The 23,312-nt window shown below is 49.6% G+C and overlaps 10 protein-coding genes across 10 annotated transcripts; 4 read left to right on the plus strand and 6 right to left on the minus strand.

Moving 5' to 3' along the window:
• The first annotated feature begins 104 nt into the window (after nt 1-104).
• Nucleotides 105-706, plus strand: BDV27DRAFT_129066 (nuclear telomere cap complex subunit Ten1). The gene is made up of 2 exons (XM_032067104.1): nt 105-266; nt 350-706. Exons 1-2 carry the CDS (start codon nt 181-183, stop codon nt 651-653), a joined length of 390 nt encoding a protein of 129 aa, XP_031927133.1. The 5' UTR covers nt 105-180; the 3' UTR covers nt 654-706.
• BDV27DRAFT_129067 (major facilitator superfamily domain-containing protein) lies at nt 703-3,036 on the minus strand. The gene is made up of 4 exons (XM_032067105.1): nt 2,511-3,036; nt 2,067-2,443; nt 1,738-2,011; nt 703-1,676 (listed from the first exon to the last, which is right to left on the minus strand). The coding sequence occupies exons 1-4, from the start codon at nt 2,831-2,833 to the stop codon at nt 944-946; spliced, it is 1,707 nt and encodes a 568-aa protein (XP_031927134.1). The 5' UTR covers nt 2,834-3,036; the 3' UTR covers nt 703-943.
• Nucleotides 3,037-3,395: 359 nt separating this feature from the next.
• BDV27DRAFT_129069 (uncharacterized protein) lies at nt 3,396-4,264 on the minus strand. The gene has a single exon (XM_032067106.1). The coding sequence runs from the start codon at nt 3,656-3,658 to the stop codon at nt 3,452-3,454; it is 207 nt and encodes a 68-aa protein (XP_031927135.1). The 5' UTR covers nt 3,659-4,264; the 3' UTR covers nt 3,396-3,451.
• Nucleotides 4,265-5,175: 911 nt separating this feature from the next.
• BDV27DRAFT_145604 (fungal specific transcription factor domain-containing protein) lies at nt 5,176-6,919 on the plus strand (the record flags this gene model as incomplete). Its single annotated transcript, XM_032070435.1, has 4 exons — nt 5,176-5,317; nt 5,369-5,954; nt 6,026-6,325; nt 6,442-6,919. The coding sequence occupies 4 exons, from the start codon at nt 5,176-5,178 to the stop codon at nt 6,917-6,919; spliced, it is 1,506 nt and encodes a 501-aa protein (XP_031927136.1).
• A 61-nt stretch (nt 6,920-6,980) lies between these two features.
• On the minus strand, nt 6,981-10,932 carry BDV27DRAFT_129071 (bifunctional cytochrome P450/NADPH--P450 reductase). Its single transcript, XM_032067107.1, has 5 exons — nt 10,577-10,932; nt 10,283-10,525; nt 9,774-10,214; nt 8,742-9,725; nt 6,981-8,683 (listed from the first exon to the last, which is right to left on the minus strand). The coding sequence occupies exons 1-5, from the start codon at nt 10,701-10,703 to the stop codon at nt 7,164-7,166; spliced, it is 3,315 nt and encodes a 1,104-aa protein (XP_031927137.1). The 5' UTR covers nt 10,704-10,932; the 3' UTR covers nt 6,981-7,163.
• A 1,313-nt stretch (nt 10,933-12,245) lies between these two features.
• Nucleotides 12,246-14,396, plus strand: BDV27DRAFT_129072 (putative 3-beta hydroxysteroid dehydrogenase/isomerase family protein). Its single transcript, XM_032067108.1, has 4 exons — nt 12,246-12,493; nt 12,547-12,862; nt 12,958-13,600; nt 13,681-14,396. The coding sequence occupies exons 2-4, from the start codon at nt 12,637-12,639 to the stop codon at nt 14,186-14,188; spliced, it is 1,377 nt and encodes a 458-aa protein (XP_031927138.1). The 5' UTR covers nt 12,246-12,493; nt 12,547-12,636; the 3' UTR covers nt 14,189-14,396.
• Nucleotides 14,397-14,447: 51 nt separating this feature from the next.
• On the minus strand, nt 14,448-17,155 carry BDV27DRAFT_172600 (GMC family oxidoreductase). The gene is made up of 10 exons (XM_032075900.1): nt 16,946-17,155; nt 16,736-16,889; nt 16,430-16,683; nt 16,334-16,377; nt 15,663-16,278; nt 15,541-15,601; nt 15,194-15,479; nt 15,004-15,129; nt 14,732-14,916; nt 14,448-14,643 (listed from the first exon to the last, which is right to left on the minus strand). The coding sequence occupies exons 1-10, from the start codon at nt 17,086-17,088 to the stop codon at nt 14,512-14,514; spliced, it is 2,001 nt and encodes a 666-aa protein (XP_031927139.1). The 5' UTR covers nt 17,089-17,155; the 3' UTR covers nt 14,448-14,511.
• Nucleotides 17,156-18,149, plus strand: BDV27DRAFT_118682 (uncharacterized protein). The gene has a single exon (XM_032064743.1). It carries the CDS (start codon nt 17,252-17,254, stop codon nt 17,810-17,812), a length of 561 nt encoding a protein of 186 aa, XP_031927140.1. The 5' UTR covers nt 17,156-17,251; the 3' UTR covers nt 17,813-18,149.
• Nucleotides 18,150-19,279, minus strand: BDV27DRAFT_118681 (pre-mRNA-splicing factor SPF27 family protein). Its single transcript, XM_032064742.1, has 2 exons — nt 19,167-19,279; nt 18,150-19,110 (listed from the first exon to the last, which is right to left on the minus strand). The coding sequence occupies exons 1-2, from the start codon at nt 19,201-19,203 to the stop codon at nt 18,488-18,490; spliced, it is 660 nt and encodes a 219-aa protein (XP_031927141.1). The 5' UTR covers nt 19,204-19,279; the 3' UTR covers nt 18,150-18,487.
• Nucleotides 19,280-19,987: 708 nt separating this feature from the next.
• On the minus strand, nt 19,988-22,831 carry BDV27DRAFT_129076 (neutral/alkaline ceramidase). The gene is made up of 2 exons (XM_032067109.1): nt 22,418-22,831; nt 19,988-22,316 (listed from the first exon to the last, which is right to left on the minus strand). Exons 1-2 carry the CDS (start codon nt 22,615-22,617, stop codon nt 20,240-20,242), a joined length of 2,277 nt encoding a protein of 758 aa, XP_031927142.1. The 5' UTR covers nt 22,618-22,831; the 3' UTR covers nt 19,988-20,239.
• Between the last annotated feature and the right edge of the window lie 481 nt (nt 22,832-23,312).

Raw genomic sequence — 23,312 nt, forward strand, 5'->3', positions numbered from 1 at the left:
ACTGTTAGTCACGTGGGATAGTCTATTCCTGGTTTCTGTTTTGGGTTTAGTTGATCTTTAGGGACATTGACCCGGTGGGCATCTTAGATGCGTACTTACTTACTCTGGACTTGCTCCAGATTACGACGGCTTTTGATTCATGCCGGGGATTATGTCAGTTACGGTTCTATGAATTGAGGGATGAATGGCCCGCCTCCTTCCACGAGAGCTTTTCTCTCTAGCGTCCCTTCTCTTCCTACTGGTTTGAAGGTTCGGTTTCTTGGTTGGTGTGTAGATTGTCCATCATGGGATATATATATCTCAGGTCGTACATGCATAACAAAAAAGCTAACGAGTTGGTTAACGATAGCGTAAAGACTTATAATGTCGTTACCGGCCACCTAATCCTAGAACATAACTACCCCCGTTGTAAACCAACCCAGGAGCCACCCAGCATCCCCGTCGATGTCAACGCCGTTCTGGGAACGGTAACGGCGGACGAGTTGCGGGTTGGGGCGTGGGTTAATGTGCTCGGTTATGTGAGAAGAGTAGAGTCCTCGGTCTACGTGGAGGCAGTCATGGTATTCCGAGCTGGAGCAATTGCAGTGGGAGAGTACGAAAGGATCCTGCATAATTCATTGGAAGTGGATCGAAGGGTGCAGAGGCCTGAATAATATCTTCTTTCAATTGATAGGAATATGCAAAACAGACTGAAGTTGACTTTGACAAAGTGACATTTTCACTGTTTATCTAAATTGGACACACTATTCATTATGATTATCTTGAACACATATGCTTCGTTGCCGTACATGCGATATCGTATATGCGCCTTTTAAATCGAACCGGACGCCAAACATGGGAATAACTCGAACTTTTGGGAATATTATCGTCGAATGTAGAATATGCTGTTTTCTTTTTGTGTTGCTCTCTTCATGATTTCTCGGTGATACGAGGATGCTGCAGTTTAAACCTCCATCTTCTCCTTCTCGGCTGACTCTGCGTTCGCTTTCGCGTCCAGTCGTTGTTGGAGACGCTGTCGCTTCCCCTCCAGTCTTTTCTTGTCCTCCTGCATCCGCACAATCAAAGCACTCTTCCTGCGGATCTTGTATCCATACTTATAGAACACAAACGGAATCGGAATAATAGCCACCTCAAGCAGCCCAAGCAATGTCCCAGACCAGTTAGGCCCGATCCCAGCATAGAGATACGTACCCACCAAGGGCAAAACACCGCCCAGAATACTCCGAATGACGGAGTTACCTGCCATGGCAGACGCAGCGTACACTCCATAACTATACGACAGATAGTTTGACGCATAAATAAACACGCCCGTGTTTCCTGCGCCGAACGGTACTCCCGCGAGGATGGGCACAATCCAGTGGATGGACGCCGGAGCGCAGGTCCATGCGAACCAGAGTTCGCCGGCGGGGATTAGGATGGCGGAAATGCATACGATCGAGACCATGGCTTCTGGGGGCACTTTTCCGGTCTCAGGGTCGATCGTGTGGTTGTTGATCATGCGGCGGATGAAGGGTTCGCAGGCGATGGTGATGAGGCAGCCGATGCCGATGCCTAGGAAGGCGAGGCCTGAGAGTCCCAGGGACCAGCCGCGAATGTCGCGGAAGACGATGGGATAAGCGGTGAAGCAGAGGTATAGGATGCCGTAGACGATTGCGATGTAGATGTTCCAGAATATGCTGGAGTGCGTTGTTAGTTCTGTGGGCCTGCGAGATGTGATGTGAACGTAGGATATCTTACCAGATAGGTTCGGTGACAGCCATGACGAAGGGCCGTCCCAGATTCACTTTCAGGATCTCCCCTAGACTAGCCTTTTGGTCGTATCGGCTCCAGTAGGGATCGCCGGTCTCTTTGCGCATGCGGGCAGCTTTCTTCTGAAGTATAATGGGCCCATAGGTCTCTTTCATTATCAATGAGAAGACTAAAGCGACGCCGGATAGTATCAGCGCGATCCAATCCATCCAACGCCAGCCGAGATACTGCGTGACAAAGCCCCCAATAATGGGTCCCAGGACTAGGAGTTGGTTAGTTATACGCCATGTTGAGTAAGATTGCATGTTGATACGAACCTGGGCCATTCACGGGGCCAATACTCCAGATCGACATTGCGAGGGCTCGCTCTTCATCATTGACTAGATCTGACACCATTCCTGGCGCAGTTGAGATCATGACACTACCAAAGAAAGCCCCGATGAATCGTACAACGATGAGAGTAGCTACAGACTCCGCGCGCGCACATGGTATGATCAAAACCATGAAAACAAACAAGCAACCCACAGATACGGGCTTTCGACCGTACACCTCACTTAAGGGTGCCATAAACATAGAGCCAACAGCAAGGCCGATAAGGTATAGAGTAAGGCCTAAGGTAACAATAGTGCTTGAAGTTCCAAACTCAGCCGCGATGTCTGCGACGCCCGAGGTGTATGACGTGGAGTATAAGACACTGCTTACGGTTAGGCACGTCCATTTACTTCTCACAAACCGTAATGTATATCGGTGGAAAGACTTACACAATCAGAGTGTTCCAAGATAGAAACGCAATTCCCATCCCTTTGTACCTCAGCGACCAATTCTTGGGGTTCATCTGATCATTTTCATCCTCGAAGTCGACTTCATACCTCGGATCTGACGTTGCGTTAGTACCGATAGTGGTGGTCTTTCTGGCCAAAGAAGGCACCGATTGTCTCGAAGCTTGTGTGACAATTTGTTGTAGTTCTTCGGTATCCTCCGTGGAGGTAGACTCCGCAAGAGAATTGGTATCTGCTGGCGTGGCCTCCTGGGCGTGTCGAGGCCGTTTCTCGCAATCGGAAGGGTGATGCTGAGGGGAAGACATCCTGCTTGAGAATGTTTGCGACAGAAAATTGAACTCCTTGGAGCCCTATCCAATGAGCCACGCAGGGCAGAACCCTGATCTATATGGCTTTCTGCTGGAAGAATCGAGACGTAGGATATTAGGCGGGGATCTCGACAAGGTATATTAAACTCTTACACATGAACGAGAACATAGATTAAAGATAGGAAAGAGATAAAAAAAAAAAAAAAAAAAAACTATTGCCCTCGTACAATCCTGAGAGCTACGACTGCCCTTTGGTTCTTAGTAGAGCAAATAGTTTCACCTGGATGAGAGGCTATCTTAGGACAGCCTGTAACGAAGTAATAGAAGTAAAACACAGCACGCCCTCAGGAGAAAAGGACCAAAAATATCCAGACAGGGAAGGATTGACAATTTTATTTTTCACTGTAATGATTAGCGCCTGTGTTCCTTAATAATTATCTGGGTAGATGTGGGGCTCAAAGGCAAGTGCTGTTACTTAGTATATGGAGATAAGGCGTCGGTACATTTCCTTAGGGCACGAGAGAATGTGATCTATGCTAAATGTGGCATGATATACCAAGGGTATCGTACATAATGAACTTATAATCGTAGTTGCCAAGAATATTCGCAATCATGTTAACGTTGTCTGCTCGGGTATCTCTCATTCTCTTGCCGGCCAGAGTCCGAGGTCGAGCAATCGCCTCCACACATGTCCTCTACATAGACCTTCGGAGAAACGATTGATCTCTTACCGCTAGAGATCGACCTATCTAAGCAGACCCATGCATTTTTCATCTTGGAAAACTTGGTAGGTGTTGGCAAGCTGGGCTGACACTGTATCATGTATTGTGGAACGAATCCCGGGCCCCCATCCAGGAGCAGCTCATTTCCGAGGTCATTCCGAGTACGATGGTTTAGCGTCGTTTATGATCTAATTATGAGTGCTTACAGTCAGTTGTACGGAGTAGGTTCTAAGGTCTTGTCTGGTCCACTGAACCCTTAAGTTGGTGTTCTTCAATGCTTCAGCTTAAGCTCATTTACCCCATATCCCCGTACTCCAGACGGGGGAGGAGTCCATAAGGCCCCAGTCAGTGGACAGTGAATGAATGGATCGATCAATCAGTGATGAATAAATGGCGAGTCCCTCATCACTAAACTGCCAAGGTTAGGTCGACTCCACCAGGTCGTTACCGAAGAATGACTCATCAATTGGAGGTCTTTCGTCCACCTAAAAAACCACAACATTCGTTGTGACGAGGAGTTTTTGCCCAGTGAGCTTTAAGTGTCAGTTCCGGTTTACCGCTCGTGCCGGTTTGCCGATCACAGGGACAAAAGTCAAGAGGTGAAACGCCACTAAAAAGGGAAAGGAATGGAGACGATCGTGCTCAGAGTGAAGGTCTGGATCCATTGGGTATCCATGCGGGAAATGGGGGCTTTCGGCTATTAGCTCCGGAGACACGAGGGCGATAAGTGACTACTAAACTCTAAGGTAGAAGTTGACAGATACAATAGAGCTATCCGTATTGAGAGGAGATAGCGCTTTAAGTATAATTTTCATGAAAGAGCATAGGTTTGCCCTGGAGGCTGGTGGCTATTCAACTCAAGTGCCCCGTCAATGTGCACAGACTACGGTGGGTTACAAGTGAATAAACGAAACCCTGGAAATGTAAAATGTATGAGGTGCCCCGGCAAAGCCAAGGGTATGAAATATCTCCGACTCCCTGGAATATATATACTTAGGGTTCTGTGATTTCCTCCCCTTCTGGCAGCAGAAGTTCAAATAAGCTAGTATGGCCTTTTGATTATTGATCATACATGACTCGTCTGCAGCATCACGTGGGCCCCTCCTTAAAGCGGCAACAGTCTAGTTAGAGCGGAATTGGATTGCAGAAAACAAATCTTTCATAGTTCGAAAATCCCATAGATAGACAACCATACCGAATAAATATATTAGGGATACGATCCATGTTGTATTATTGGTTGTGTATGCAATTCATCGGACTATGCACGGTTAGCTGGAAAATCCGATGAGATCCCTGTTACTACGCAAATCGTTTGGTTGTTCTGCTGATAGCAAGATTCAACCTGGCGATCCACTTGATCCATCAAAACGATGAACTTGCGAGCTTCGAAGGCCTGCGATCACTGTCGTGCATCTAAGAAGCGATGCCGTCCACCATTGCCGTGTCAGAACTGTGTATCCGCTGGGGTACGATGTATAGTTCGAGAGAAGGCAAGGTACGGTATTTCTAGATGTGGCTCCTTTCCCTCCCTTTATAGTTCGCCGTACTTCATTGCCTTCATTCTGTGCATCTCTAATCTAGTACATTAGACCGTCACGAAGACGTAAACCTCGGGCGATGGACGAGGTCTTACCTGACAGCTCTACAGAGCAACGAGGCGCCAAGCCAAGTAGTAGCAGAGAGCGTACTCCAATTTCAAAGACTGATCCTGCAGACTATGTCAAGGAATTAGTATTCAACTACATCTACTCAACATATGGTTGGTAGTCATCTCCCTGTGACAAAGATCAATGCTTAAATAGTCGCGTAGATGTCGTCCTGAAATGCACCCTTGAAGAGCCGACAGCAGTCCCAGATGATAGCCAACGCAGCGTGGGCTTCAGTTCCCCGGAGTCTGTCTGCGTCGATGCTTCAACCATACATCAGCTCCTCTCAGTATCAGCAACGGAGTTTGTCGCGCGACTCTCTCCGGTGGAAGTGCCATACATAGAAACGCTCGCAAAAGATGTACTATCCCAAATCCCTTGCCACAAGAGCTACATGCCGATTCAGGACCTCGTCAACCTGAACATACCCCCCGATCGACTTGGTCTTCTTCTCTCCGCATTAGCGCTTTGTTGCATATATCCTAAACAGATCGATAGCAATGCTTCCGCATACTTCTTGGGCTCTCGCTATCTGCTCAATTATTGTTATGTGAAGCCTTCACTGGACCTTTGCATCGCATACTATTTGCAACATCTTTATCTCCTGAAAACAGGATCGGATAACCAGGACACAACCGCCCTTACTATGGCCATCCACACAGCCCACGACTTGAAGATAAATAAAGGGGGGTCCCCCGATCGTTGCACGCTACCAGCGAAGTTGTACCTGTTTTTGTATTTCCACGACCAGTGAGCACCTCCCCACTCGTCCCTATATACATACATAACCCAAGGGCAATCCTAAAACAAACCAACACCAGGTGCTGTGCTATGAGCAACAACACACCCCCTCACATCAAGACAACCGACTACACAACCAGCGTCTTCGACCACGTTCTCGAGGAAGAGCCCGATTTCCGCCCCTTATTCGACATCCTCGTAGCCAACGGCCAAGTCCTAGAAGCACTATACGGAAAACCCTGCGACCACAGCAACATATACCACCTCGAAGAACTCCTCGGATGTGTTTCCAAATCCGCCCGAAAACCAATGCAACCATTCCTCGGACTCGACGGATCCAACATGAACTACGAAGCCCCTGTGCAGATCCACATGTTCTGGTACGTCCATGCAAAACACAAACCAATCGCACTATCACTCACTCCCCCATCCTACTCCAACCCCCCCCAACATCTTGTAATACCTCATCACTAACAGAAAGAAATGAAAATAAAAGGGCAAGAATTACCCTCCGCGTGCACCGCCTCCCCCTAACAGAAGACTGGATCCCCTCAATGAGCATCTGCGTCCGCTCCTCCCAAATGATCCTCCTCCTCTACTTTCAAACCTACAATCCCTCAATGGCCCCCGGTGCCACCCAAAACCTGCACAACCCCTCCGCCAGCCTCCCTCTTCTCGCCATGGAGGGCCGCCTGCCCCTAACCTGGCGCCAGGTGAAGCGTATTATGACCTCCGCGTTCATCCTCATCTACGCGTACTGGCACGGCGAGGTCACCTTCGAGGAGGTTTGTCGGGGCACCGCTATGGCGCTGGTGCTGCATGAGTGTCAGCGTGTACGGTGGGGGAGGGAGTTGGATGGCGCGATGGCGGTTTTGAGGGATATTGCGGGGATTTGTGGGATGACTATTTTGCCAAATTTATCGAGTTTGTTGCCGGATGTTGATTTGGGAGTTTTGAGGGTTATTGCTGGGTAGGTACTTTAGGGGGTTGATTTGCTGGGGTGTGTTTTACGAATGTGGGTATTATAAGACGATATGATGATGTTCAATTGTTCGATTGAATATTCAATCTGATGCATATGATAATGCAATATCTGCTGCTAAAGATAACATAATAGATCCGAGACGGCTCAATCGGCCAGAATGATATAGAGCCCAAGTTTTGTCCTCAAGTAAAATAAGACCACCATCACCGCTATCCACCACAGAAAAGGATAAATTAAGCAAAAACATCCGTAGTATACCGCTCCTTGGTTTTCATATCATCAAAGAACTTCTCAACAGCCGTCTCCTCATCATCATCCGAAACAGGCTCGCCCTTCTCCTTTGCAATGCGACGAATCTCCTCCCGTCTTTCGAGGAACATACTCTTAATCGAATCCCGGACAGCATTGCCCACGCCGGGTGTACCACAGACATAGATCCTAGCCCCGCTTTCAAAGAGATCAATGAGCTCCTTCTTATCTTCCATCATGAGATCCTGCACGTGGGTGCCCTTTGACCCGTCGCTGGGACGGCTGTAAGCCCGTCTGACTTCCACGGCACCGATCTTCTCCCATTCGGCGAACTCGTCAGCGTGGATGTCGTCCTGGCCTTTGGTGCGGCAGCCGGCGTAGAGGATCGCCCTGGCGGGCTTTTCGGGCATGGAGCCGGAGCTGCCACGGCCGCGGATTTTCTCGGCGCGGTCCATCACGAAGCCGCGGAAAGGGGCGAGGCCGCTGCCGGCGCAGGCCATGATCATCGGGGTGCTGAGCTCGGTGGGGGGCTTGAAGCCGGTGTGGGAGGGGCGGACGGAGAGTTGGACGCGTTCGCCGGAGCGGAGTTCGGAGAGGTAGGTTGATGCTACGCCGAGGTACTCGTCATCTTGGGTGAGGGCGGCGAGGGATGGGGCTTTCAGGACGGAGAAGGTGATGGAGCATTCGGTGGGGTCGGCTAAGGGGGATGAGGAGATGGAGTACTGGCGGACACGCATGGGAGGGAGCATGGCGACGAAGTCTCCGATCGCGAGGTTGATGGAGGGGTATTGCAGCAGTAGGTCCATCACGCTGATGCGCTTCTGAGAGATCTCGGCGAACCGGGCTGAGTCGGAGGCGATCGCCTGTAGCTCGGCCTGGGTTTTGGGGTCTACGGCTGCGGCGTCGGCGAGGACTGCTAGGTCCCGCTTAGATGCGGGCTGGGAGAGTTCGACGTAGGTGGCGAACAGGTCGTAGGCGGAGACTTGAGTATCCATGGGGATGGAAATATGTTTCGAGGATGAGGGCGATGCCTTCTCGATGCGGAGCACGGCGTCCCAGGGAAGATCGAAACGGCTCATGACTTTGCGGACCACAGTGCTGGGGTTCACTGGGAGGACGGCCAGGTAGTCACCGCACTTGTACTGTGTGTCAGTAGGGAGCTTGAAGCGAATCGTCCGCTTGGCAGGCACACCGGCCTGAGTGAGGAGCGTGTTCTCCAGGACAAGGCCTTCTTGCAGTTGGAGGCCGAGGGTGGTTGCTCTGTGACCCGAGCTGACCTCTACATGGAAGGTGGATGACTTCTGGGAGCCCTGAGCGTTGGAACCGCCGAACTTCGCGGCAACGGCTGGCCAGAACGAAGCTTCACCCCAGGTATCGAAATCCGTGACAATATCAGCGTTGGCCGTGTCGGCCAGACCGATCTCGCAAAGTCTATTCCCGCCATTCTCGCCAACAAGGCGGTTAACTTCCTTGGGAATACGGTAGAAGGTTGACTGCCAATCATCTATATTCATACTCTGTTAGAGGGGTTACCTGCAAAATGAGGAGGTGAATGCACTTACGATGTCCACAGCCGAACACAGCATAATTAACGCCATCCAAGGGGTTGTCGCCCTTCAAAGCACTGAGCCACTCGAAGAAATGGGCGGCATTGTCTGGGGGCTGTCCTTCATACGATGCGGTGATGAAAACAACAGGCCCATTCTTGGGGATGCTATCCTTGGCTGAATCCAGCGAATCTACCTCGGCCGAGTAGCCGTAGCTAGTGGCATCATCGGCGAGGCGTCTTGCGAACGCCTCACAGGTTCCAGTGTTGCTACCGTAGTAAACATGCATAGGCTTCAAATCGGCGCCCTTCTTAGCGGCGCCTGACTTACCGTGACCAGCAGCTTGATCCGCGTGCTCGCTGCTGCTAGCGCTCAATGCTGTTCCTAGGTGCACAGCGTCCAAGCCCTCGCGAAGAGCAGCTCTCATATAGAAATGATTGGGCTTGATGGTGAGCGTCTGCTTAAGTTGAATGTTGTACGACGGATCATCCATCTGGAAGTTAAAGTTTTGCAACAACATCGCGATGACGAGGAGCGCTTCCTGCCAGGCAAATGGCCGACCGATACATGCTCGCATTCCGTTTCCGAAGGGTTTCCACGCGTGCTTAGGCAGCTTGTTGAAATGCTCATCCAGCATTCGCTCTGGCTTGAATTCCTCTGCATCAGGGCCGTACACCTTGGGATCACGTTGAATCTTGCCCAGCAAGAGAGCACATGGCTCGTCCTTGCCAAGAACATACTTTCCATTACCAAGGGTGACGGGGTCTTCGTGGTTCTTGGTTGGGTGAGGGCCGACTGAAATAGCGGGTGCAGTTGGGGTGAGTCGTAAAGTTTCACGCATGACAGCATTAATGTAAGGCAACTTTTGCAAGTCCTCAACGGTGATTTTGCGACGTCCAATGACTCTGTCCACTTCTTCCTGAGCTTTCTGATATGCCTGGGGATTCTTGAGCATGTTGTAGAAGGCGAACGAGAGCAAGCCAGAAGTGGTTTCATGTCCTATCCGGTGTTAGAGCAAACTCAATTCTTTCACGAATGTATACTCACCGGCAATCAGAAAAGTGATCATATTATCAATAATGGAATCATATGACATGCCCTTGCCGGTTTTCGGGTCACGGCCATTGATCAGAGCATTGAGCAAATCTTTCTTGTCCGTAGGATTTTCTTTGCGGGTATCAACAAGCTCCTTGCAAAGATTACGGAGGTACTCAATATCTTCCCAGTACTTGTTGTTATCCGCTGTAGGCAGGTTGTTGACCAAGCCTGGGCGACGGGCTCGGTCGCCTGCAGTCTTCAACATTCCAACCATTGCGTCCACAAAGGGATGCATTTCTTCGCTATAGAAAGAATTGAATCGGGTACCCATGGCACATAGGGCGATGGTATCTAATGTGAGGCGGGTAAAATCATCTGTGACCATGATTTTCTGCTTGGGCCCTTGTCGAGCCCACTTCATCACCAACTGTGTCGCAATGTCATGCATTTCTGTATTCGATGTTAGCCACTGCAGCAACCCCGTACCGCTTTCGATTATTTTTAAGGCAGAGATATACCGTCGAACATATTTTGAATACTAAGGGGCCCGAAGGCAGGCATCAAAACGCGATGCGCAATCTCCCAATTCTCCTCGCCCATATGGGCTGTGAACAAACCATCGTGGATACCGTGGCGAAGCTCACTGAGACCTGCCATAACCTTTTTGGCAAACCGCTCTTCATCGAACACCTCGGCTGCCAGCTCGTGGGAGCTGATCATGCATCGTGAGAATCCGAAGGTTGTTAACCGATAGATAGGACCTGTAAAGGATTAGTGGTCAAGTACTTCCGTACTGTCGCCATTGACCATACCATAAGTATCTGCCATCATTTCTAAGCTTCTTAGAGGGATTTCGCTCTCAATATCGAGGATATTTCCCATCAGAGGCACACCCCGCGGCCCCGGGATGGGGACGGGTTCTACCTTGGGCGTACTCATTGTGTGGAAGGTTTAATGTGAAGTGGGTGAGTTTCGTGTTTTCACAGACGATGAGGAGGAAGAAAGAGAGCTGGTGCGGGGCAATCGGTGGGTATTATAAGGTTTGGTTGGGTTTATGTTATGAGAGAGAAAACTGAAAGGAGCAGCTTTGCTGGGCAGTCTCCATGCTTTATAGTATTCGATCCGCTCTCTTGTATCAAACATAACCAAAAAGGTAAGTTTGCGTCGTCGCTGTGGCTCGGCATGTTCCATTCTGCGCCAATCGTAGAAAGGATAATTCTGGTATGGAGTCATCGACGTCACTATTGAAGCTGCCACGAAGGCAGGGAGACCGACCGAGTCGGGCACGGGAGGTCGGGATCGCCGATGTTGCATACAATCTTGGTCGTTGCTGTCGGATGTACGAGCGGATATACAGCAAAGTGTGGCGCTGCCCCACTACCCTCCCTTGCTCTCGTCTCCACCGTCTCAACGACCAAGTATGCAACTTAATCTTCTTAGGTCATGTCTCCGAGGAAAGATTGATTGATGTGCATTGTACTATCTATATATAGTCTCTAGTGATCTGGTTAGTATCACCAAGAACGGATATACTAATCATATAATCTTGGTCAACCGAGGGAGAACCACCACCCCAACAACTTGAAGCCATAATGCATAACTGCCCTAAAAGTCAGTTGACAATTGGCATTCCTGTCATTGGTCTACAATCACATGCTACGTGTATCACTTGAACTCTAAGAGCTACTTAGATCGTGGGTCTCCCTCCATCCCTGCTACACAGTACACTATGGATCTCCCTGTTGCCAGTACAGCCTACCATCCAGGCCTTCTGGAAGAGACCACAGCCCTAAATTTGGCACAGCCGTTGGAGCCTCACCGATTTCCGCGGTTCGATCGACGGAGTAGATCGCTTCTAAGAAGATCTGCCAGGAATTGCAAACCATATTTTAAAAATCCTTCTACCTGCCTATTGTTACTCCAGAGCAGATGTCATGCAGCATTGGCTAAGAATGTACGGAGTAGAAGACATATTCGCCTGACATGGCCTGTAGGCTACAAGGGCGTATGTAGTCGGAGTATGCTAGACTTCCTCCGTGAACTAATATCATTACACGATCTCTTAGCTCTTAGGCAACACTCTTTTAGTGAATATAGAGTAAGTCCAACTGATGGGTGGGGTATCAACTTGGATTCTAGAGCACAATGGTGTCGTTAGGAGGTACTACTAGCCTCTAGGTATGGACACCGTTACTACATTTTTCGCTTTCGACCTCGGCGTTCACGCCTTGACCAATGATCGCTTGTTTTTTAGACCAGCAACATTGATTAGTCATTCAGAGCCATAGACGGTTAGTCCAAGTTAAGTTACCAGTACCGTAAAACATTCGAAACCGCACAGCCCAGGGTGTGGCTTGAAAGGTTTCTATTTCCATCTCCATTTAGTAGTCCATCCTGTCTAATATCAAGCCTGAAAACTATCGTATATGAAGGATCCCATCCCAGGATGCAGATTCGTGCCCCTGCCCCTGCCAACGAAATCAGCTCACCATTCACAACGTAATCCGAGACCCATGCAACTTTCCAATGGCGAATGAAAATGGCTCGCTCTCTAACCGAAGGGGCCAGAGCTGGAACCGAATAGCGTCGGGGACTCCCCCGAGCGACTTAAATTGAGGTGCAGCGGCCACTAAAATGGTTTCGAACTTCCCTCCAGATCGTCTGCTCTGTTGGGGGCGTACATGCGACTTCCTTCAAAGTCGGTAGTCTGGCTAATATAATTGGGCTATGTATGAGAGTCAATTGATAGTCGCAGATGGAATCAGGCTAACAGGGATAACAGATATAGCGCTGAATTAGCGCCCCACACTGCGAACAAGACATTGGCTACTTCAAGGGACTACAGGGCTGAACAACCCGGTGTGATAGCACAATGTTGCTTATAATCCTGACAGCATGCATTGCTGTACTGCTCTACCTTTACCATGTCAATCGTGCTATATTGGCCGTTCCCGAGGAAGCTCGTCGTCTAAGCCCTCACCGCTGGACAGTCGATGAGGTCAAGGCTGCTTACGAAAAGGCTCTGGACTCTCCCATTGATGTAGCTAAAAGCCTTCCCCCAAAGCAATCTAGGCGCTATATCGTTGTTGGTGGATCGGGTACGTTTCAGACCTCACCGCAGATTACATCAAGAGCTCGATCAACCCTAGTCCTACGTGGTATCCTCGATTTGGCAACGACTAACCCGCCCCAGGACTCGTCGGAAACTGGATTGTATCGCACCTTATCATGCGTGGTGAAGACCCAGCCGCTATCCGTATCTTGGATCTCCAGACTCCCCGCCCCGAAGTTCTCGACCAGGGTGTCGCCTTTATCAAGACAAACATCACCGATGAGCAGGCCGTCCTGAATGCCTTCTCACAACCATGGGCCCCATCAGTCGCCGACTTGCCATTGACTGTTTTCCACAACGCCGCAGTGATCCGACCCGCAGAACGTCTCAAGGCTTTCCTGCCTCTGTGCCGCAAGGTCAACGTCGGGGGTACAGTGAACGTGCTCAACGCCGCCAAAAAATCCGGCGCAACCTGCATGATCGCAACGTCGTCCGGCTCTGTCTGTCTCCGCCGGTTCTCCTTCTGGATCGCTCCCTGGACGAAGACACCCGAATACCTAGTACAGGTCGTCAACGACTCAAACGAAGTACCCAAGAAGCACGACCATTTCTTCGGAAACTACGCCGTCGCCAAAGCCGAAGCAGAGAACATCGTCCGCTCCGCCGACGACCTCAAATCTAACTTCCGAACCGGCTGCATCCGCCCCGTAAATGGAATCTACGGTGTCTCGGACACCGCCGGGAGCGTCACAGGAAACTATCTCCGTAGCAAAGGTGCCCCGAGGTAAGATCCAACTCCAACTTAACGACCCCCTCCCGGCTCCCATCACAAAATAAAACTAAACCAAAAGCTAAACCCAATAGCTGGACCTACGGCGTCATCCACAGTTTCGTGAATGCCGAAAACGTCTCTATCGCCCATCTCCTCTACGAGCAGCGTCTTCTCGAACACACAAATAGCCCCTCCACGCTCCCAAACATCGGCGGACAGGCCTTCGCCGTCACAGACCCCAACCCGCCGGTCCCCTTCGAAGACATCTACCTTCTCCTCACGACATTGGCAAAGACACCTGTCGCCTTCCCCCGCGTTCCCGTTATTCCATTCATTCTGATGTCTTATCCACTTGAATGGTATGCCCTCGTGCAGCAGCAGTATCTCCCCTGGCTTCCGAAGGTCACAGGAGAGCTTGCTCAGCTGCAGCCGGGCCTCTTCGCTATCGCCAGCGCGCATGTGATTGGTGATGATTCGCGTGCGCGGATGTCTCCTGAGAAGGGTGGGCTTGGATATAACCCGCCGATTACTACGTTGGATGGGATGTGTAGGGAGGTCAAGGCGTGGAATAAGGAGGCGGATATGAAATCTTCTTCTTGAAGGTTGGGGCTGTTGATGTCTGATGTAGTGGATTTTCTTTCACATGGTAGTTCTCATTGGAACTACGTGTGATATATGTGTATGAGATGGGCTATATACGTGATCGATGTATATATTACTATGCTTCTTTGCTATTAGACTAGAAAGACCGATTGGTGGTCGTTTGAGTCTTGTACTATAAAATATATTTAACACAATGATCGCTTCCGGAAAGAAAGAAAAATTTCAATTTCTCATTCTGCATGTCCTAATCATACTCGTAAATAACCCTCTCCTCACACCACCAGAAAACCCCCCATCAAGAAAACTACAACACTACAACACTACAGCCTAGCAAGATTAACAACCTCCCCAGGAGCATGATATGTCGGGACCCTCATCTCCAGCGCCGCACCAGAGTACCCCAGATCCTCTGCAGTGAGGACAGCACACTTCTCCCCGATCAAAAGGGCAGTCTGTATCCTCGTTAGCAAAACCCATCTAAAGAGAAGAAAGAGGAGGTATAAAGGGAAAAAAAAAAAAAAAAACAAAAAGCAAACTTACACTAAAAGTATTACACCCAACATTATCCGGACAGATCGACAAATCACAGACCTTAAGGCCCTTGACTCCGTGAACATTAAGACGTTCATCGACGACACCTCCATGCTTGACGATCGAGTTGCCTTCTCTTGGCGCCATGCTACAAGTTCCGAGGGAGTGCCAGGTTGTTTCGACGTGGCGTTGGACTACATTTGTTTTTTACTGTTAGCAGGGAAGGGAAGGGGTGCTAATAGATGTGGAGGTTTGGGGTATGGAACTTTAGGTATACGTACCCCATTTCTCGATGTGTTCGATGTCCTTTTTGCTATATTTGATGGGTTCCCGGGTCTCTTGCTTGTTGGAGTTGAGGTAGGTTTCTGTGGGGGATTGGCCTGGTTCGAGGGGTTGGGACCATGATCCTGTTTTTCCATTGTTAGTTTGGTGCGTGAATGGTATCTTGGAGAAGGGTGTGTTAATGCGTACCGTGCTGGATACCGGCGGAGATGTGGTTTGGACCGGCGTATGCCTTTGTTGTGGCTAGGTCGAGGTCGAATGCTCGGGCCGCAGAGTCGAAGGCGAAGTGTGGGTGCATGCCGGTTACTTCGCCTGCGTAGGCGCTCATGCGGCGGGCAGTCTCGCGCGATTTGATGTAGCCCCAGACCATGGGGGCCATGTCGCGCTTGTCGTTCATGAAGCCGGCATCGAAGTCGGGGGCGTCGTAGGGGTCGGCGGATTGGATGTGGGTGAAGCCGCGGGAGAATGGATATTCCTGGGATTATATTAGGCGACTTACTTAGAGATTGATGCATGGGGAGGGTAAGATGGCGTACCAGGAAGTGGAACATGGTGAAGAATTTGCCCGGGGGCATGAGCATGTGGTCGCCGAACCAGCTGTTACCGGTTAGTTAGAGAAGATAGAGTTATCAATATGTTTATGAGTGTGATTTCTCACCCGGCAATGATGGAGTAGTGCATAACAGGCTTATCAGGCTTGTTCTTGAAATAGCTCTCCCAGCCGCTGGTAAACTCTGGGGTAGGCCAGCTCTTCATTTCTTCCAGTTCCTCTGGTGTAGGCCTGATTTTCACGCCGGCGTCGATGCCGTTCGTGGCCAGTGGACCTGTGCCTTTGAGATTCCACTCCTCGTAGACCTTTTTCTGCACTTCGGGGTCACCGCGAACGAAGTCATCGAAGGATTCAACGTCCGGCTTAGCCCTGTAGACAGAGAAGGTAAGGTAGTGGTCCTGGAAGTTGCGGCCCACGCCTGGAAGGTTAACCAGGGGCTTGACGCCTGCTTTCCGGAGCTTCTCAGGTTCACCGATTCCAGATCTTTGCAGGATAAGAGGCGAACTGAGTGTGCCGCTGCTGACAATGATTTGCTTACGAGCTCGGAAGATCTTGCGTGGTGGGTTACGACCGTCTAAGGGCTTGGTGGGAATGGTCGCGACGCCCACAGCTCGGCCATCTTCGATGATGACCTTGTCCACCTTTGTGTTGCACTTGAGGTGGAGATTGGTGTACTTGGCTCTTGTGCTGTGGACATAGGCGTGTGCAGCATCGCTACGGCGGCCTAATGTTCAAATATCGTTAGCTGTAACTAGCTATCACTGGAAGATTGCCTTTACCGGTATCACGGTTGATCCATTTCAACCAGTGTTCAGCTCCATGTCTACAAAGCTGTTAGTACTGAACTTGGGCTAGCAATGTCATGCAAGTCATACCCAGTCTTCAAGTCCTGTAGGTCATCCGTGGCCGGAATACCCTGCGACTCGGCTGCACGCAGGAAGTCCTGCATGATAGGATACGTATAATTCCCGAAAGAGACCTTAATAGGTCCATCAAAACCATGCAGGTCTCTGTTATTGCATGCGCGTTGATACGTCTCATGCTTCTTCATCAGGGGAATGAGTTCCTTGGTCGTCCATCCCTTTGCCTGGAAATCGTCATAGTCTGAGGCCGATGCTCTCGTATACATCTGGAACAAGTTAACCCTTCATAGACTAGGATTGGTAGTGTCATGTAAGTACCATGAAGTTGATCGAGCTACCTCCCCCGAGGATATTGGCACAAGGGACGATAGCCCGACGTCCATCAAGCCATTCTGATGGACGAGAGTAGTAGAAGGAAGCTGTCTTTGAGTCCAGCTTCATGTTCCGGGGGTAGATGCCCGGGCGATAGACCCTATACGGGTCAATGGAAACCCCCTTTGGTGTACATGAGGTGACCTCTTAGCTTACCATGGGTTGTTCAGGTTGTCTTCGCCTGCCTCGATCAGCAATACCTGGAGATTGTGATCGAGGTTGGCCAGACGGCCTGCTGGGACACACCCAGAGCTCCCGCCACCACAGATGATGATGTCGACCTCGTCTGGGATGGTCATTGTTGCAATAATATCTTGATACTTGGTTCGCTATCAACAAAGTAGAATATTGAGATCTTACAAGGATTGTTATGAGGGAGATATACCTCCTGAGGGGAATCCTGGGAATTTTCGCTGAGACTTATATGTTCAGCCGAGACCCCGCAAGTGTTGGTTCAAGTACATGGGTCGTTATCAGCTTTCAGGGCTCCTGCTCTGCATTGAATCTTCTCTTGTCCTTTTCTGTATGGTCAATTCCCCGCACCGCAAAAGTACGACGCGTATAAGGGCCCAAATTTTGGACTATCAGAGGGTGATTGCTGGGGCCAAGAGACATCCAAGCACAGCAGGATCGATCAATGAGAACGGTGAATTAGATTTGAGAGTTATAATATGTCGTCTACTACAATTCCCCGCACACCAAGACTACTTGTGCTACCAACAATGGTTGGATATTTATCCGGCGAGATCCAATGTGAAACTAGTGATGAACGGCACCCATTGTCCGAGGTGGGGAATAGTTGAGCTTGGACGAAGAGAAAGAGGTTCAAAGATAAGACAGGCAGTGATTCATATTGTATTACTGCATGAAGTGCTTTCCTACATCCAGATAATCCCTCCGACATCAGAAATCGATCGCGATAGGAAACCCATATGGAAAAGCCGGGTCATGGATCTTCCGCGAGAGCAATACAATGAGCTGTCCGATCGCAGAATCAATAGCTTGAGACATTCGACACATTGAATTTGCGAGAAAAAGAAACAGGAAAGTGGCGTCCGACTGTGCGACGATATGGTCCCGTGTGGCGGCAGACACGAATCAGTTCCATGTAAGATCTCGACCGTAAATGAATAGGAAAGTTTAGCACTAGCGTTGAGCGCGAGGCGGCCGAGTGTGGGGAAAGGAACCTTGAAGCTAAAAGTGAAGCTAAAGGTCATTACTCTTTCCAGGATTTCCCCGCACAAGATCCTCAGAATGCTGTAGTGGCCGACGCCTACCACCAGATCCCTTTCAACCGTTGCAAATCCCGAGCGGAGATGATTCACGCTAATGCACTCGATGAGTTTTTCCATCCATTGCTACCCCGGACTCGTTTCTTGGCTTTCAAAGGGAGACCCACATGTCTCTGGACTCGTGGGATTTGATAGATGGACGCTGTTCTAGAAACCTTTGCCTGCAAAGTTCGGACTTGACAGCATCAACAAAATGAAAGGAAGACGATGCCACTAAATATAGTAGCCAGTCAGGTGCAAGGGTATGAGAATCCTAAAGCAAAAGGAGGGCCGAGTCAAGGAGAATCGGCCATCTGGACATAGGAGTAGCTTGGCTGTGATAATATGATGTGGCCTCTGGGCCCGGCGCATCCGGGCCCCGCATCAGGAACTGCAGGGAATCCTCAAAGTAGACTAAGAAACGCAACTACCGAGCATGCTGTTGGGCAAGCTGACGTCGCTGCTCCAGGATTTGCATGCGCAGATTCTCCGAAGCCAACTCAACATCGAGAATCGCACCAACGCCTCTTTTCCATGTTTCTTCCAACCCCGCAAGCTCTCCTTTGCTAGACTCTTGAGCGATCTTCCTTTGCTTGTTCACCGTCTCCGCAGCTTCCTTGGTTTCGGCCAATTCCTTCTCAAGTCCTCGTAAGACATCCTCCAGTTGAGAATTTCCAATCAGCCACGCGTTTTTGCCATTCTCTTCCAGGAGCGTCAGATTATCCCGCCTCATAGACAAATGGGAACTGGCCGTGTAGGCCTTCTGCAAGGCTTGGCGCCATTCGTCAAGATTGGGGGTCGCATTTGGTCCCGCTTCAGATGATCTGGCAGGTGGCTCAGGGGCCTCATAGCGCGAAAGATCAATTCCACCGGTCAAGGGCAATCCAGCAGCCTTCCGTTCGACCTCCTGCTGCATGAGGGGGGAAAACTGGGGTTCGGGGAAAGCGGGGATCAAAGGATGAATTGTCGACGAATAGTCAGCAGGAAGCTCTGAGGCGATGAGCTTCTGGGCATTAGCTCGAGCCTGGGCGGAAGGTTCCGCATCGATATCTAAGGAAGAGTTGATTGTTAGAAGGAGGGAGTTCGCTGGTAGGGAGGAGGCGTACAAGGGAGAGAGTCATGGGACTCATTGATGAGAGGCATATTGAACTAGCTGGATAGGGGAGGTAGGCGATCTGAATGAACTGCCGTTGAAACTCAAACTTGAATGAGAAGCTCTCTGTCGAGGAGTAATGGCTGGATGTTATAGATGAGGTTTGAGGTTCATGCCAACCTTCATCTTTTTCTGCCGAGCGGTGAACCAACAGCTCCCCCTAACGGATGAGTAATCGGTGCCCTAACATCGGTCATGATTTGCCAACTTTTAGGGATTTTAAAGACGAGTAGAAAGGGTAATTTAAAGGCGATGATTATTGTCGTCTTATTAGAAACCGGGTAGGCATATTAGAAGTTCCAGAATATTTTGTGATCTATATATTTGGAGTGTGATGGTATGAAGGATTTTGGACAAGTATTTACTAAACTGGCAAATAGTTCCGAAGTACACGTTAGGAAGGTGAGAAAGGTCCCCCTTTCCTTTTTATCTACTGGAAGGAAAAGTCGGTTTGAGGAGAATGTATAGAGGGATACCATTTTTGGGACTGGCTATTTATTCTTCAAGAATGTACAGGCACTTGATGGTAGAAGGTGTACATGCACCGTTTAGCTTGACGAAGACAATCCTTCCACCACCCGCCACGAAGTCCACACTTTGTAATGATATTTGTCTGGTCTTCAAATCCAAACTGACTACCATAGGCCTTGATATTCATGGGATGGTTTAAAAAGCAGTGACTTCCTTTGGCATAAATTGCAATACTGAATCATCATCGGATGACTTCCTAACTGGCGCGCCTGTAAAACAATTATACTAACCATCGTTAATTATCCTGGCTCATCGATATACACTGGAGTAAATTAAAAAGAAGCTTGTTTCCTAAATGCCTCCACTAACCAAAGTATTTACACCAGCCAGCATGTAGAGAAGTGTGCAGGCCTAAGCTATAGAATCCCAAGCTCTGATGAGAGCTACGTATTAACATTAGTGACATGCAACTCTAATCCAGTTGCTTCAGGGAAGGCAATGGATGAAGATGCGATGTCTACACCCCCGAGTCCAAAAAGTTCAGACTTATAGTGCTTAGTTTGTTGCCACAGTGAACAAGCCACTTATTCCTTCGAAACCCCCGATGTCACCTTTGACGGTCTTGAAATCTCCATAGTAATGCAGGCGATAGGTTCCGTCCTTGAGGGAGGTGGGGTTCCCAACGTTATAATAGTCATCTTCTATCTGCCACTGGATTGTCACCTCGCTATGGCCAAGAACCGTGTTCGTTCTCTTCCAGGTGTAAACAAGGTTCCAATCTCGGTCAGTACGAACAACCTCCCAGGTGTCAGTTCCGGGTTTCTGTCGCTCAACTGCCGCGAATGTGGATTCTTGGCGTAGATTGTTCCGAGGGTTAGCTCCAACAAAGGTGGCATTCACAGTATCACCAGGTCCATACGTGGCATTGTCGACGGACGAAATGACATCACCGAACGTTTTGCCGATAGGGCTACCATCGTACAAGACGCCAGGGATAAATGATAGAGACTTATCCGTATTAATAGGAGGTTTCACTTTGGAGTCTAGTGCTGGCAAGCTGGAGCTGTCGCCGAGATATGGAAGGTATGTGAGTGTGAGGTTGATATATGCCGCGAGAGTGTTGGGACCGTAAAGAGTCGAGGCACCCTCATAGCGTTGTACATGGTATTCCTCCTCGGTTGCTACGTAATGGGCGTAGCTATTTGATGGAGCACCCAATACCACCAAGGGATTTGCCACCGAAAGCACGTCTTTCGCGGATTTTGCGATGGCTTCTTTCCAGCGCCGTCCAGACATGGTTGTGGCCTCACTGGTTGAGATGATGATAAACAGCTGACCGACCCTCAAAACCTGAATATCAACAATATTCGGAGTCCATGCATACGGCTGCGTTACTGCTCCCACATCTAAAAGGATTTCTTTCGGCGCTTGGCACGCTTTCTGCTCCTTGGAGGGTTGGTGAATGAAGGCACGAGCAGCGTACCATAATGGATTTTTCTCTGCTGGCCCACTGCTGTTTTGTGTGAAATCAAACATGCCCGGTCCATCAGTAGTACCAGCAGCAAACGAGAAGCCGAGAGCTGCCGAGCATGTCTTCAGAGTGCTTGAATTAAATGGCGAGGTAAAGGTGTAATCGGAGAGATCTTGGTACACGTGGAAGGCGTGGACATCAGAGCTCTTGAGAATCCGAGTGGGATTAGAGTCCAACTGGGTATAGAGTTTCCTGGCAGCTTCATATTGAAGCTTCCCGATTTCGAAACAGCTTTTGGCACCATTGTCCTTTTCACGGAAGAAGGGGCCACGGCCACGACATTTTTCCATTGTACCACCACATGTGCTGTCTTCATATCGGCACTTCTGCCCAGAGCCATCTTCACACCATGCTCCCAAGACGTTCGGACTCGTGTCTCCGACATTTGATTGGGAAAAGCCCGCAACGAAATCGTCAGCGAAGGTTTTGTCGGCCTTGACACTTCTTTCAAAAAGCCATGCTGCGACTCCTTTGTTGTCACCAGTTACCAATGTATTGTTGTTATACATGGAAGTGCCATGCACTGGGAAGAATGTCAGAACGGCCGTCGTTTTATTGTCCGTTGCTCTGTCGAACCTCAGAAGCGTCATGGTCTTGTCCACGCTGTCTGAGTATCGTGCTTTCTCTTCTTCCGGGTTGTGATCGTAACTATACGGGCTTCTGTTGATGTTCGCATCTCCAATGTCTATGGAGCCAAAGCTCAGGCGTCCAGGCGCAATACTTTGATGGGCTCGTTTGATAGAAAGCAGGACGCCATCGACGATCGCCTGATAGCTTTGCTTGTCAAAGCCCTTATTCGGAATCTGAGGGAGAAGATAGTTCATCCACGCACCCGGCCCTGAGTGGGAGTGGGTTCCTGTAAAGGCTACATTGTGCTCTCCATAGTCTGCAAATTCACTGCCAAGGCCAGCAAGGCCTTCGAGGACTCCATGTCGCACAGCAGTGTCACCTGTCAGCGAATCTATAATTAGATAGATGAAGGTGTCTTTTGGGCGGTTGGGATTTGCGACTATGAAAGCACGAGAGTAGATTCTCTGTCGTAGGCCAGTTCCAATCTGGTCCAAGCTGGCGTAGCCGCCAAATCCGATCTCGACAACAGGCCTGGTTCAAAGATGTTAGTGAAATTATTTGAGGTATTACCTTGAACAAGACAAAGGATCAAGTGATCAAGGGGTGGACGGGAAATAAGGGGGAAGGGATACCCAGTAATGTCCGCTCTACCAGCACCTAATAGGAAAACGCTGTCATCGGACGCGAATTCAGTGTTCCTATCGGCCCATTTATACCTGCTATCGACAATGGGCGGTTGGTTGGAATCCGATATGACGGAAAACAGCAACAACAGGAATAGCGCTGCTATAAAGGTTCCAGAGACTACAACACCTAGCCTCGCATTCGCCATGTTGAAGATGTTATGGTTGAAATCAAAGACAAAGGGTTACGACATTAGGAAGCGTGCGCAGGCGAAGAGAATATCGGACCTTTTTATTCGAATATCCCTGTGAATCGCTTCAAGCCGAGGCGAATCGATCACTCTGCATGCGCATAACCGAGTATAGAAATAAGACAAGTGATCACAAATCAATTTTCAGATGCAACCCTCCGACAGGAAGGGGACGAAATAGTGCGATTGGTGTAGAGGTGAAGGAAGGTGACATCGTCTGTCCCTGGTTTCGATGATGACTTACCGGCCCTAAACTGAATTGGGCACGTCCTCTCCATCCCCCGCTTTCTTTGAACCCTAAGTATGGAGTAGTTGACAGGCATAAGGCGACAGCGCATGACAAAAGCAATGATGAACATTGTGATAGAGCATTCCGTAGGGTGGGGATGGAGCCATCTCTAACCCTTCCGAGGCTAGTTCTCGTTTAGTGACTCCATACTAGTCAAAGGGTCCATCCGTTCACTGCCGATCCTCCAAAGGTCAATTGAGTGGTGGGCCAAGACGGCACCCCCCAGAGCTTGTTCCTGGGGAATGTCGTGATTGTCTCTGAGCACTGGAAAAGAACAATCTTTAAGAGATTCAAAAGAGTGGAATTGTGCTTGTATTTGTAGTGTGGTTGAATTCTATACAGAATAGATATCCTTAAGTAGCTG

This window comes from Aspergillus caelatus, assembly GCF_009193585.1.
Source record: "Aspergillus caelatus strain CBS 763.97 unplaced genomic scaffold BDV27scaffold_98, whole genome shotgun sequence".
Lineage (NCBI taxonomy): Eukaryota > Fungi > Ascomycota > Eurotiomycetes > Eurotiales > Aspergillaceae > Aspergillus > Aspergillus caelatus.